We start from the raw sequence: 12457 nt of genomic DNA on the forward strand, positions 1-12457 counted from the left end.
TACTCCGTAGTATCTTTTAAATCCTCAGATGCCCAACACCTAGTTGTAGTATTATCATTGTCTGGGGTCCATCTTGAAATCAGCCAATTCCACCTGGTTGTATCATTGATTATCTCAATACTCTTCATAAGAAAAGCAAAGAAGTAAATTTCAGGAAAGAAATGCTCGCTGGCTCTGCAGCTAATGAGATTTGCTTCTCTCTTAAAATTTGAGACGAAAATCCCTGCATAAGAGATGGTCTCCACTTGCAGCATCGATCGGGTCTTACTTGATCTAGAGTTGCTGGTCCCGAACAGCTTCCGATACCGGCATGTTCCTTGCCGTGATCGTGTTCGTGATGCAATCAAACGCATGAAATTTCTCAAAACATTTGTTATGTATGCAAGAAAGTGGAGCCAAAGCAATGATTTGTACTTGCAATCTGACGATGTAGTGCAGAAGGTGAGTCTTCCATCTTTCTTATCTTGCGTTGAAGACACCTTTCACAAATACGAGGAGGACATTCACTCTCTTTCCCTTAGATCAAAAGCGGGTAAAAGATTACTTAAGCCAGAAATTCAGAAACAGATCGAATTACTTGAGCAAGAAATCAAATTACTTAAGCAAGAAATCATCCAAATTTACTTTGCTTTGGCAAGCAGCAGGTCATTGCAATCAAATTCTTGGATGACAGATGATGAACTAATGAAATTCATAGACGTCATCCTACAAAATCTAGCAGATTTGACAAATGGCTATATGCATCGCAAAATTAGTGAATCATCTATTTATGCTGCTTTGAGTTCCCTTGAAGCAAAGCTAACATTCTTCAAAAGCTTCATTCCCTTTGGCAAATTGCGAGGAACTGTAGATATTCCTGCCTTGCTGTTGGCTCACTTTGAAGTGGTGGCTTTGAACACAGCACGCCTCTCTTACATGTGTTCTTTTTCGGAAGATGAGGATCTGCACAATCCTGAGTTCTGCTCCATGATATATGAACAACAACAGAAAATCACACCTGTTGATTTTCAAGTCTACGAGATTTATATGGACGTTCTTAGAGCTACAAGATCCTCAAAATCATTGCATGATAGAATGAGGGATAAGCAGATATTGAACAACTTCAATGATTCTCTGATAAGTCGTCTCTGGGAGTTGTTATGCTGCAGCTCTAGCTTTGTGGATTCTATGAAAGATGAGATGCCAATACTCTATGCAGGACTGAGGTTTTTGAGAAGCATTTTAAGGGAGCAGCAGGAGAAGATGAATGAGCAAAACGAAAAAATTGGTGCTCTTCTTTGTGAGGCAGGCATTATAATTTGCTCGCCTTCTCTAAACAGAGTGAAGGAAGGAGAAGTTAGCTTCTTAGAATCCACAGAGGTCCTTGATTGTTGTGATATGCTGGCTAATACCAACACCCATCTCAAGCATTTTAAGGATCAGATCAGTGGCTCAAGCGTTATTGAAAGTCTTCCTTCCTTTCATAGCTTAAGAGCACCAGAAGTTAGCAAGACTTCCACCCACATGCTATCAAAAGGTAAAATGCCAATAGCCCATGAAGTCATGGTTGGTCTTGATGATGAGGCAGAAAAAGTAATTGAACGACTTGTAAGCGGATCAAAACAGGTGGAAATTGTTCCCATTGTGGGAATGGCTGGGCTTGGTAAGACAACTTTAGCCAAAAAAGTTTACAATGATAGTTCAGTAATCTATAACTTCCACATTCGTCTTTGGTGTATAGTTTCTCAAGCCTATAACATGCAAAATGTGTTACTTCAAATTTTACACTCTGATGGCAAACATTCGAGGATGGATGATGAGTTTCAAAATCTGGATGAACATGCGTTGCTTCAAAAGCTCTACCAAAAGCTGAAGGGGAATCGGTATCTTGTTGTTTTTGATGATGTCTGGGACATTGAAGTATGGAATGAGCTGGGAATTTCATTCCCGGATGACAAGAAAGGAAGTAGAATCATCTTCACAAGTCGATCTTCTAATGTGGCTTCACAGGTTGAATATGGGGGGAAACCTCACAATCTTCGCCCACTCAGTGAGAAAGAAAGTTGGGAATTACTGCAGAAGAAGGTTTTTGGAAAAGAAGATTGTCCTCAAGCATTTCATGGATTGGGAATGGAGATCGCCAAAAAGTGCAAAGGATTGCCACTTTCAATTGTTGTTGCAGCTGGAGTCCTAGCAACTATAGAGCATGATATTTGTGTTTGGGAAGGATTTGCTGAAAGTTTAAGTTCAACCACGGTGTCTGATGCAGAACAATGCAAAAAGTCGATGGAGCTCAGTTATGAGCATTTACCATATCACTTGAAGGCCTGCTTGCTGTATTTTGCTGCATTTCGAGAGGATGAAAAAATTTGTGCCATGAAGTTGATGTGTCTCTGGATTGCAGAAGGGTTTGTGGAAAAAATTGAAGGAGAGAGACTGGAGGACATTGCAGAAGAATATTTGATGGACCTAATTGGTCGAAACCTAGTTATGGTAAGTGAAAACAGATCCATTGGAGGAGTCAAAACTTGTTACATTCACGATTTGATATTTGAGTTCTGTAAGGGTGAGGCGAAAGAAAAGAAATTTCTTCAGGTCCTGCGAGGATATGATGAGCTTTCTATCTTTAATGAACCTCCCAACCTACCTCGGTTGTCCATTTGCTCCAGTGAAGAGGATTTTATAAAGTCAAAGCTATTTTGTCCATATTTAGGTACTCTGGTATTCTTTGATGCTACTCCAGGACGTAATAAGTTTAAGTTGCTTAATATCTCCTTCCTTTTTTGCATCTACAAACATCTTAAAGTTCTGAATTTAGAGGGCATTAACCTAAGGCTGAAGGAACTCCCAACTGAAGTCGAATCACTTCTTTGTTTGAGGTACTTAGCCCTTACAGCTTGGAAAATGAAATTCATTCCCCCATCTATAGCCAATCTCTCACATTTGGAAACCTTTCGTCTAAAATCTGGTGAGAAGATTTCATTGCCAGACTGTATCTGGAACATGAAGAAGTTGAGGCATGTACATGTAAGGCGTGTTTGTCTTCCTTCCAATAAAAACGTTGTGGAAATTCTCTGCACCCTACACAATTTAGACACACTCTCTACTCTGTGTCTTTTTCGTCGAGGGGAAGAGAACATATTGAGAAGGATTCCCAATATTCGCCAACTTAAAATTTTCAATTGTTGGGGAAAAAGAAGAGTGTGCTGCGACATGAGTCGACTAGAATGCCTAGAATCACTCACCTTAGGGGGCTACAACTTCTCAGGTTCACGGGAACATGTTGGGCTTTCTTTTCCCAAGAATTTGAAAAAGTTGTGTCTTTCCAACCTGGGTCTATCCTGTCGAAAAATGTCATTGATTGAACAATTACCCAATCTTGAAGTCCTCAAATTAAGACAGCGGTCAATGGACGGCCAAAAATGGGAGATGATGGAAGGAGGATTCCCTAAACTCAGGGTCTTGACGTTGGAAGATGTAGAGGTTGTGGAGTGGATAGAGACAGACCTTGACAGTGATGATTACTTCCCGTGCCTTCAGCAATTAAAACTCCACAGAATTTCTTATTTGGAAATGATGCCTGCTTGTTTAGGGCGTATACCAACTCTTGAAACCATTAAGATGAATGTTTGTGGAGATGGTGTCAAATCTTTAGTATGGGAAATTGCAGAAGAACAGAAAAATTATGGAAATGAGAATCTGAAGATCATTTATGGAAAATATTGAAGGGCATCAGCGGGTACAATATCAGGTAATTTTTTTTGTCATTACCATTAATTGGCTTGCAGAAATAATCTATATTTAGCTTTTGGTAGTTTTTTTTGGTAATGCAGGCATGAAATTGATGAGCAAACAACTAATTATTGCTCTATTTTTTTCTTAATGATATCATCAGGGAGTGCTACGGTAGTGCTCATCTGTGTGGTTTGGCTTTCTTTGGTGCTTTTGTAGAAGATTTGAGGTAACAGTAGGCTCTTTTCTTGTCAAGATATGGTGGAAACAATGAATGAGGTTTGTACACCATTCACAATTTTATCAATCTGCATGGCAGCATAAAGGCCATGCAGATAATTTGCTGTTGGCGTATTTTGTGTAATTTCGTTTTGCTGAATTTAGTAATGGTTGTGTGTTATTTCTTTTCAAACATGTGTGAATTTGCTGAATTGGGAGAGTGTACGAAGATACTACGCAAATGGTTGGCCTTTTGCTCTCAAGAAACTCTGTTATCTTTTTTCATTTTTTTTTTCTATTTGAGGTAGAAATTCCATCATTTTGACAGAATTGATTAACAATTTATATTTGGACTCACGATTCTTGGAAGAATAAGACAGCCCAATTTGGGAATTAACAACATACTTTTGATCTACAAATTCATGTCAAAATGAAACCTATATGATCTTCTCTTTTCTGCTCAAAACAGGTTTAAGATAAAAGTTGCAATTGGGATCGCAAAAGGCATTGCGTGGCTTGATCAGGATAGAGTAGTACTCCGTCGTAGAATTGGTTGAAGATGTATGCTCAATCTTAATTTTGAATCCAGGATATCCAACTTTGAAATTTGCTAAATTTTCAGAATCATATTTTACTTCTTCAAGTTAAAGAATTTTGGCAAGGATTAATCTTTCCTACACTGACAGTGTATACACTATCAGCATTAGATGAATGACAACTATGCAAAATTTGAATTTGAAATTCAACTTTTGCACACATGTCATGAATCCAACGATGATAGTGTATACACCGTCAGTGTAGGAAAGATTTACTCTTTGTATGGACTTAGGTTCCTTTAAGAAAGATGTCTGCAACTTGATTTCCTGCTGCTTGAGCTATTTGCTGGAAAGGACGTTAGTAAAAATAATTAATTCTCCAAAGAGCTTCAAAGGTCATATGATTGTATGGATATTTAATCTTCTATTTTTGAATTCCACACTATAAAATATCCAAATTGTAGAGTAGGTCGATGCCTATATTTATTTGTAGGCTATGACAAGTGAACCTAGACAACTAATACAATGAATTTTGGGCTAATTAACATAGAATCAAATGAAAAAAAAATGAGATTTGAATAATTTTAAAAGCCTCTGCTTGTCAAGCTATGCTAATAGATGGTCGTATTCCAACCGTGCAATTACTCTGCTATATGATGACGGTTCAACTAAGTTGATACTTTTAGTGCTGGAGGGTATTGATAATGTACTTATCAAAGTCAATAAATTATAAGCTCAGAATCCAAAATAATTTTTTCTAAAAAATATATATAATCTTTTAGTTTAATAGCAGATTTTATTTCCTCTAAATCTTGCAGCAGAAAACATATAGTATCTATGTTCTGCTTGCTTGTCATCATAATCCCAATTAACTATATATGCTACTCAGCATTATGCTTAAAAAACCGAACTGAAAGGTAAAAATTTCATTGTCACTTATCAAGTTGAGGTCAATTTGGAAACTAATAGGACTTTTTGTGTAGTACTCTTCATGTACCATGAATTTATAGTAGCATTATTCTACAAGGATCACCTTGAGTCTACTTCACACTATAACTTTAGAAGGTAAAGCATATAATCTAATTTTTTTCAACAATAGTTGTTCAAGGTAACTTGTTACATCCATAGTTAGCTTCATTACATACTTGGCCATGGGACTAAGTTCCTTTCCATTGCATTGCAAAAAAATTCTCTCCATTACACCCTAATAAAATAAATTTAAAAGTTATTTTTGAAAATCAACACTATTCATAATGTATTTCATCACTCGTATTAGTTACACACAAAATTTTGTATAAATTTGATTAAGTTTTCTTGCTAATTAATCATTACACATTTTGTTATAATTTGGACTCATTTTTCACCATTCAAATGTTTAGTGTAAATTGAATGCGAAAGTATAAGCAAGAGTACCATTTCTTAATATGTTAATCTAGAGATGAGAAGTGGAGAGAACAATGGAGAGGAATTCAATGGAGTGGATATTAACCCCTTGGCTATGGCCTAGAAAAATGATAATCGTATACTTGTTTCCTTGTTTAGACTAGCTTTTTTTGATGAGAATGATGGATAAATATGTTAATGGGGTTACCAAGGGAAGGCATTGACAGGTTGTGAGCCAATCAAAAATAAAATATCTACTCTGAAAAATAAGAGTTTGTATGCAATGGTAATTAGAATCATCTCAATAGAGATTGGATTGATTTATTTCCTTTCAAAGCAATGAATAAAAGGGGTGATCTTGGAGATTAAACTAACTAATTAGTTTAAATACAAAATAAACATACGAAAATTAACCAAGATTAAATTAACAATGATGGAGCTCCAGCAACAGTCAAAAATAGTTCATGCAATTGATTCTTGATACAAAGATAATTCAAATATTCGTGAATAAAGTGGTTATAATTGTCAACAAACTCTAACGACCAACCTTTCATTATTTTGTCGACCATTAACAATTTTTTATAGGATTTAATCTTTTAAGAGTATTAAAGATTAGAAAACTCCAATTCCAATCAACAAATATGTTACGAGGGTTCGTTTAAATTAGATTGTATATTTCCTTGACAAAAAGCCAATCATGCCAGTTGCCACAAATATTAAAATAGTCAAATAATTATAGATTTAATTGTCTCAATTGGCAATAAACTATTGTGAATAATCATATATTGTGTACCTATTTAATCACACACGGTAATCATTACAGGCATAATACAGGAAATATACAAATAAATAAACAAAAAATAAAAATAAATTAGATCTCACAATTGTCGTGAACCAATTCTTCAATTATTCTTTGACTACCAAAGTACGATTAACCACACCCCGTGGAGAAAGTACGCTAAAGAGAAAAAATATCGGCGTTTTTGTGTCTTGGGAGAAGAGGAAAGAAAAACTAGCTACTCTAATCCTCTTCTTTAAATGAGAGTAAGAGTTGAGAATATATCGATCTTTCTATTCAAAAAAATGTTGCTCCTAACAAAAGAATTATCTCTTCTCTAATAAAACCTTCCAGAAATAAATTATTCTCCTACATAAAGTTGGAATAAAAATCCTTACTAATTATCCATCCAAATGTGATTCCCAAAGAAAATAGGACTCTTGGTTTTTTGCCATAGTTGTAGAGAATCAATGGATCATCTACTTTAATTGCTGAAATTAATCTAGAGTTCCACAGCTTCTGAATATCGCAAGTATTTTAACACACGCCCATGCTTTAAAGTAAATAACCTCCACAGCAACTCTTTTTAGCCCTTTTTCATTCCATAATCCTATGACACCATCAAAACACAAAACATAAGTAGAATCCACAAAGTAAAACAATAATATATTAAATCAAAGGGAAAATTGACATAAATTGTATTTTAATTTAGCACACTAGCTATCAAGCATTCATCAATCTACAACGAGAAAAGAGAAGGAAAAGGAAAAGGATGCAATCAAAACAAACAACAGGTGCTTGGATCCATCTAATTCCACTATTTAAAGAAAAAGGAAAAACAAAACTAAAATTAAAAAGGCTCACTAAGAATTCTAAATAGAGAGGAAAATTCTCACTAGATAATTATAGGAGAGGCTAAAACTAACACTAGAAAATCCTAAAATAGACTTATTATTTAAAAAAAAAAAAGAAATAAAGCCATTGGAAGGAGAGAGATCAAGAGAACAATTAGTCTCCTTCGCGAAGAGAAAGATGTTCTGTTTGACAACTAATACAATAAATCAAAAAAAAAAAGAAAAAGAAGAAGAGATTTGAATTTTAAATCCTTAGTCTTTCAAGCTATACTAATAGATTGTAATATTCCATGGCGGTTTAACTAAGTTGATACTCTTAGTGGTGGAGAGTTTTGAATAATTTACATATCAAAGTCAATAAGTTAGAAGTTTAGAATCCAAAACAATCTCTCTTTTTTTTTTTTTTTAAATTCATATAGTCTTTTAGTTTAATTTTGGTGATTTGACTCCCATCATATAGTATGATTTGGATAGTTAAAGTACTAATTTACAGTATAGCATTAGAATCTAAGGCTAGCATTAGAATTTTGCTTGTTCAAGATAACTTGTCCCGTCTGTAATTAGCTTGATTACATACTTGACTAAGGCCTTAGAAGATTGCATTTCAGTTGGTCTTGTTACAAAGGACCATTTTTTATTTTTTTGACATTTTAGTTTAAATTATGAGAGGGTTATGTTTGTATGTGTGTCTATATATATATATATATATATATATATATAAGTTTTAAAATCATAAGAGAGTTATGTAGAAATACTTTAAATTACAAGAAGAAAAGTGTAATTTACCCATAAAATTAGTGCTGTGTTATTCTAAATTATTTTTCTCTTTCTAAACCCGAGAACAAATTTTAATTGAATAAAACTCGAATGATCTTTTGCCAACATCAGGCCTGAAATAAGGAAACATGTATAACCAAAAAAAAGAGGAGTTCGAAAAGGTGTTCAAAATTGTCCTGAATGCCCCCAAAATTGTCCTTAGGATACGAACCTAAGGCTAAATCACAAGCCCGCATGTTCCTACCGAACTTTATGCAGTTATCGACGTTTGAAGTTTACTGACTTGTGCGACGGTGAGGCCCATATTGCCGCAACTTGTCCCACATCTGTTACTCTCTAAATTAGTACGCGTATTTCTCTACTTTCTAAATCGGGTAGCCATTGAATTTTAAATTGCTAACGCCGAAACCAAAAATTTCTAACACAGCTTTGTTTGGATAGAGTATTATTTCAAATAATTATTTAAAATAATTACTGTAGTACTTTCTGTAATGTGATGTATTCGAGATAAAAAAGAGGTTAAAAATATAAAAAGGTAAATTGAAAATTATGTTTATGATACAAGCAAAAAAAAATTTTAAAAAAATTGGCTATCCAAACAAATTGTCGACGTGTCTTGCACCTTACTCTGTTTGTGCGTTGAATAATTGAATACTTGCTAGCTCCCTACAAGATGAGGTTTGGTTCTTCTTTAGCTGCACTAAATTAAGAGAGTGAAATTGAGGAAGATCCCTGCAAAAGAGATGGAGATGGCCTCCACTTGAGTCAATTGCAATTAGGATTAAGGTAAATTTGGGATTCCAATGGAGTGACAATGCTTCCGTAGAGTAGTATAAATTGGTAAAGTTAAAGATCTAAGAGATAAAAATAGGAGCCATTCGTAAAATGCTTTGGTAGCCATTTAGGTGGGGAGTTAGGATTCTCTCCATTGGATTTCTCTCTATTGTTCTCTTCATTTGTTTATGTCTAAAATTTTATAACTCAATAAATTCATCCGATTATGTCATCCATTTTTTATATCTATATCAACATATTAAAAATGATCCTCTTTTACAAATACTTTAGCATTCAACTTGCACAAAACTTATGAATGGTGAAAAATGAGTTAAAATTATAACAAAGTTTGTAATGATTAATCCAAGGGCAAAACTTAGTTAATTTCATATGAAGTTTTATGTACAATTAATACAAGTAATGAAAGATATTATGAACGGGATTGATTTTTAAAAATAAGTTTTAAATTCATTTTTAGGTGGGGGAGCTCAAATTCATCTCATTTTTAGGTGTTGCATATATTTAGGTCGCTATGTATTTAACCAAAGTTGATTTTGGCTACGGAATTCTAGGTCATGGATAGTCATCTAATTTAAGCAGTCAAGAGGTTAGCATTTAATCTAGCTCGTGTATGATATTTTTAAGCTAATCAAAGATGAAGCCAATAATACAATTGCCATTGCACCGTGGTTCATGACAAAATGTGCCAAAATTTGCTAGAACTTTGGCTGCCAATTCCATTTGGGACGATGCAACAAGGCCTACAAAAATTCCTTAAAATTTTGGACTTGGATCAAATGTATGTATATCTCATTCCTGTCTCATCTTCCTCACCTTACTATCTCCAACATTGTTGGTGAAACTAGCCCTTTCATGGCCGAGCTCAAAACTTGTGCATGTCATTTCAACAAAGAAACTGCTAAGGCCCTCAGCAGATGCATACCAGGGTTGAAGAAATCGATAGAGGCTACGATGATGGTAAATATGATGAACCCTACAATCGCATCCGTAAGCTAGGATGGATAAGGTGTGATACCTAAATCCTTCATTTGGGTAGGGTGTGATGAATTCTGGCATCCTTACGAGAATAAGGTTCAAACTATTAACCTACGTGGAATGGGACTAAAAGGTGAGTTTCCTAGAGGCCTAGCCAATTGCTCAGCTTTAACGGCTATAGACCTTTCAACAAATAGTCTCTATGGAACCATTCCTTCTGATTTATCACGTATTGTCCGATTTGCTCCAAATCTTAACCTTTCTTTCAACAATTTTTCGGGTGAAATTCCTGTAAATCTTGCAAATTGTTGATTTCTAAATGCCCTACAGCTCAGCAACAACCAATTAACAGGTCAAATTCCTCCAGAAATTGGCCTATTAGATCGCTTGAAGATTTTTAATGTTGCCAACAACCTTTTATCTGGCCCAGTCCCTATTTTTATTAGCGCAACTATACCTTCTGAAAGCTATGCAAATAATTTGGGGCTTTGTGGTGGTCCATTAGAGCCTTGTAAGTCTAATTCAGAAACAAAGAAACAGGACAAAATCCTCTTCACAAGTGGTTTTGTGGTTGGATGGGTACTTTCTACCATCTTGGCTCTAGTTCTTAACTTGTTTATTGTGCCTATCCTGAGTGCAAGAAAACTAAAGAGCAAGAATGAGAAAAAACAAAAGACTACAGCTTCTCAAGGACCACGACTTTTAACTTCGAATGGGAGAATCCAAGACTCTAAGGTAACTTCATTCCTTATAACCAAATTGAGTACATAAGCTTGTGTAAAGATCCGTACTATTTCCAATTCTATCGCACTCCTTGTTCCAAGAAATAAAATATTCTTTGATCAAGAAAGAAGATTCCTTTTTTTTTTTTTTGTGGGTAAAACGTAAAAGGTTTGATCATTTAATTCATTCAAGTTTTAGTATAAACTTGCTAGCACACAGTTTTGTTTTACTATAGACAGACAATGAACTTTAAGTTACACCGGTGTATATATGGATTAAATTGAACATCATATGTCTAGTTTTGTTTTCTTTTTTTGGTTATGATTAAGCAGCTAACTGTTTTCTTTCTTTTACCACTTCATGAGTGCTCTCCATTTTTCAGATCATATTTATAACAAAATTTTTTCGGCATAAGTGAAGCTCCTTAAGGAGTATATATTTTGCAGCAATACTTTGTGCTCTAATGATAGATTATGGCACTGGAAAAACATGTAACAAGAATGAGTTTCGAAGAACTCGGCAAGGCAACCGATGATTTCCACTGTATGAATATAATTGGAACGGGGAAACTGGGGACAATGTACAAGGCAATACTCCAAAATGGTTGGTTTCTTGCCGTCAAGAAACTCCATAACTCATATGATTTCGATCAAGAATTTATGTCTGAGCTCATGACTGTTGGAAGGATGAGACATTGCAATTTCGTACCACTCATAGACTTCTGCTATGAAATTAACAGCAGACTTTTAGTCTATAAATACATGTCGAACGGAAACCTCCATGATCTCCTCTTTTCTGCTCAAAACGGCAAGGTCAAGTGCATAGAATGGCCTGTGAGGGTGAAAATAGCAGTTGGGATTGCGAGAGGACTTGCATGGCTTCATCAGGTTGGAGTAGTCCATAGCAGCATTTGTTCAAGATGCATATTGCTTGATCATGGTTGTGAACCCAAGATATCCAACTTTGGAAGTGCAAAACTTTTGAAATCGAACTTTACTTCTTCGAGTTGGAGAACTGTGGTAGACAATGAAGTATGGGAGTCGGGTTCGTTTAAGAAGGATGTCTATGAGTTTGGAGTTGTGCTTCTTGAGTTAATTGCTGAAAAGGAATTTAGCCAAATGAATGGTTATCTGAAGAGTTTTGAAGGTCTTGATATGGTCGAATGGACATTTCAGAACTCCAAACCATGCGATTCGGATGAGATTAGGCAAGTATCTGAAAATGAGATCCTTGAGTTTGTTAGAGTTGCAGTTGACTGCATTCAATCTAATCCGGCAAGAAGGCCATCCATGCTAGAAGTGTACAAAACATTGAGCAAAATCACTGGGAGATCTGAACTTGGAAATGATTAATTTGGCTCTCTATGGGTAGATGATTTTTTTGTTTTGAACTTCAAAATTCATAGTATTGTAAGATCCACCAAATAAACTCCAATGTACTTGTGATTGCTAGGGAAACTAATACCCAGGTATAGTGTATCACTCTAATCCTAAGGTAAAAGCAAATAACATGGAGTGTTTTTGGATAGGAAATTATTTGAAATAATATTTTGAAAAAACATTGTAACATTTCTTGTCATACGATGTATGTGAGATTAAAAAATAGTTAAATGATTAAAAAAAAATGTGTTGACTACGATACAATCAAATAATTTTTTTCGCTGATAAAATAATATCTATGGTTGCTGAAGTACTCAAAACACAAAA

At 34.9% G+C, this 12457-nt stretch overlaps 2 protein-coding genes across 2 annotated transcripts; both read left to right on the forward strand.

Annotated features, from left to right (window-relative positions):
- Nucleotides 1-234: 234 nt before the first annotated feature.
- LOC113766154 (putative late blight resistance protein homolog R1B-16) lies at nucleotides 235-4254 on the forward strand. Its single transcript, XM_027310373.1, has 2 exons — nucleotides 235-3730; nucleotides 3875-4254. Exon 1 carries the CDS (start codon nucleotides 235-237, stop codon nucleotides 3703-3705), a length of 3471 nt encoding a protein of 1156 aa, XP_027166174.1. The 3' UTR covers nucleotides 3706-3730; nucleotides 3875-4254.
- Nucleotides 4255-10350: 6096 nt separating this feature from the next.
- On the forward strand, nucleotides 10351-12103 carry LOC113766155 (probably inactive leucine-rich repeat receptor-like protein kinase At5g48380). The gene is made up of 2 exons (XM_027310374.1): nucleotides 10351-10763; nucleotides 11222-12103. The coding sequence occupies exon 2, from the start codon at nucleotides 11225-11227 to the stop codon at nucleotides 12101-12103; it is 879 nt and encodes a 292-aa protein (XP_027166175.1). The 5' UTR covers nucleotides 10351-10763; nucleotides 11222-11224.
- Nucleotides 12104-12457: the final 354 nt, after the last annotated feature.

Source organism: Coffea eugenioides, chromosome 3 (assembly GCF_003713205.1).
Source record: "Coffea eugenioides isolate CCC68of chromosome 3, Ceug_1.0, whole genome shotgun sequence".
Classification (NCBI taxonomy): domain Eukaryota; kingdom Viridiplantae; phylum Streptophyta; class Magnoliopsida; order Gentianales; family Rubiaceae; genus Coffea; species Coffea eugenioides.

Bases quoted from the DNA above. Each gene is read 5' to 3' on its own strand.
- LOC113766154 (XM_027310373.1), top strand. From the start codon at position 235: ATGGTCTCCACTTGCAGCATCGATCGGGTCTTACTTGATCTAGAGTTG.
- LOC113766155 (XM_027310374.1), top strand. From the start codon at position 11,225: ATGGCACTGGAAAAACATGTAACAAGAATGAGTTTCGAAGAACTCGGC.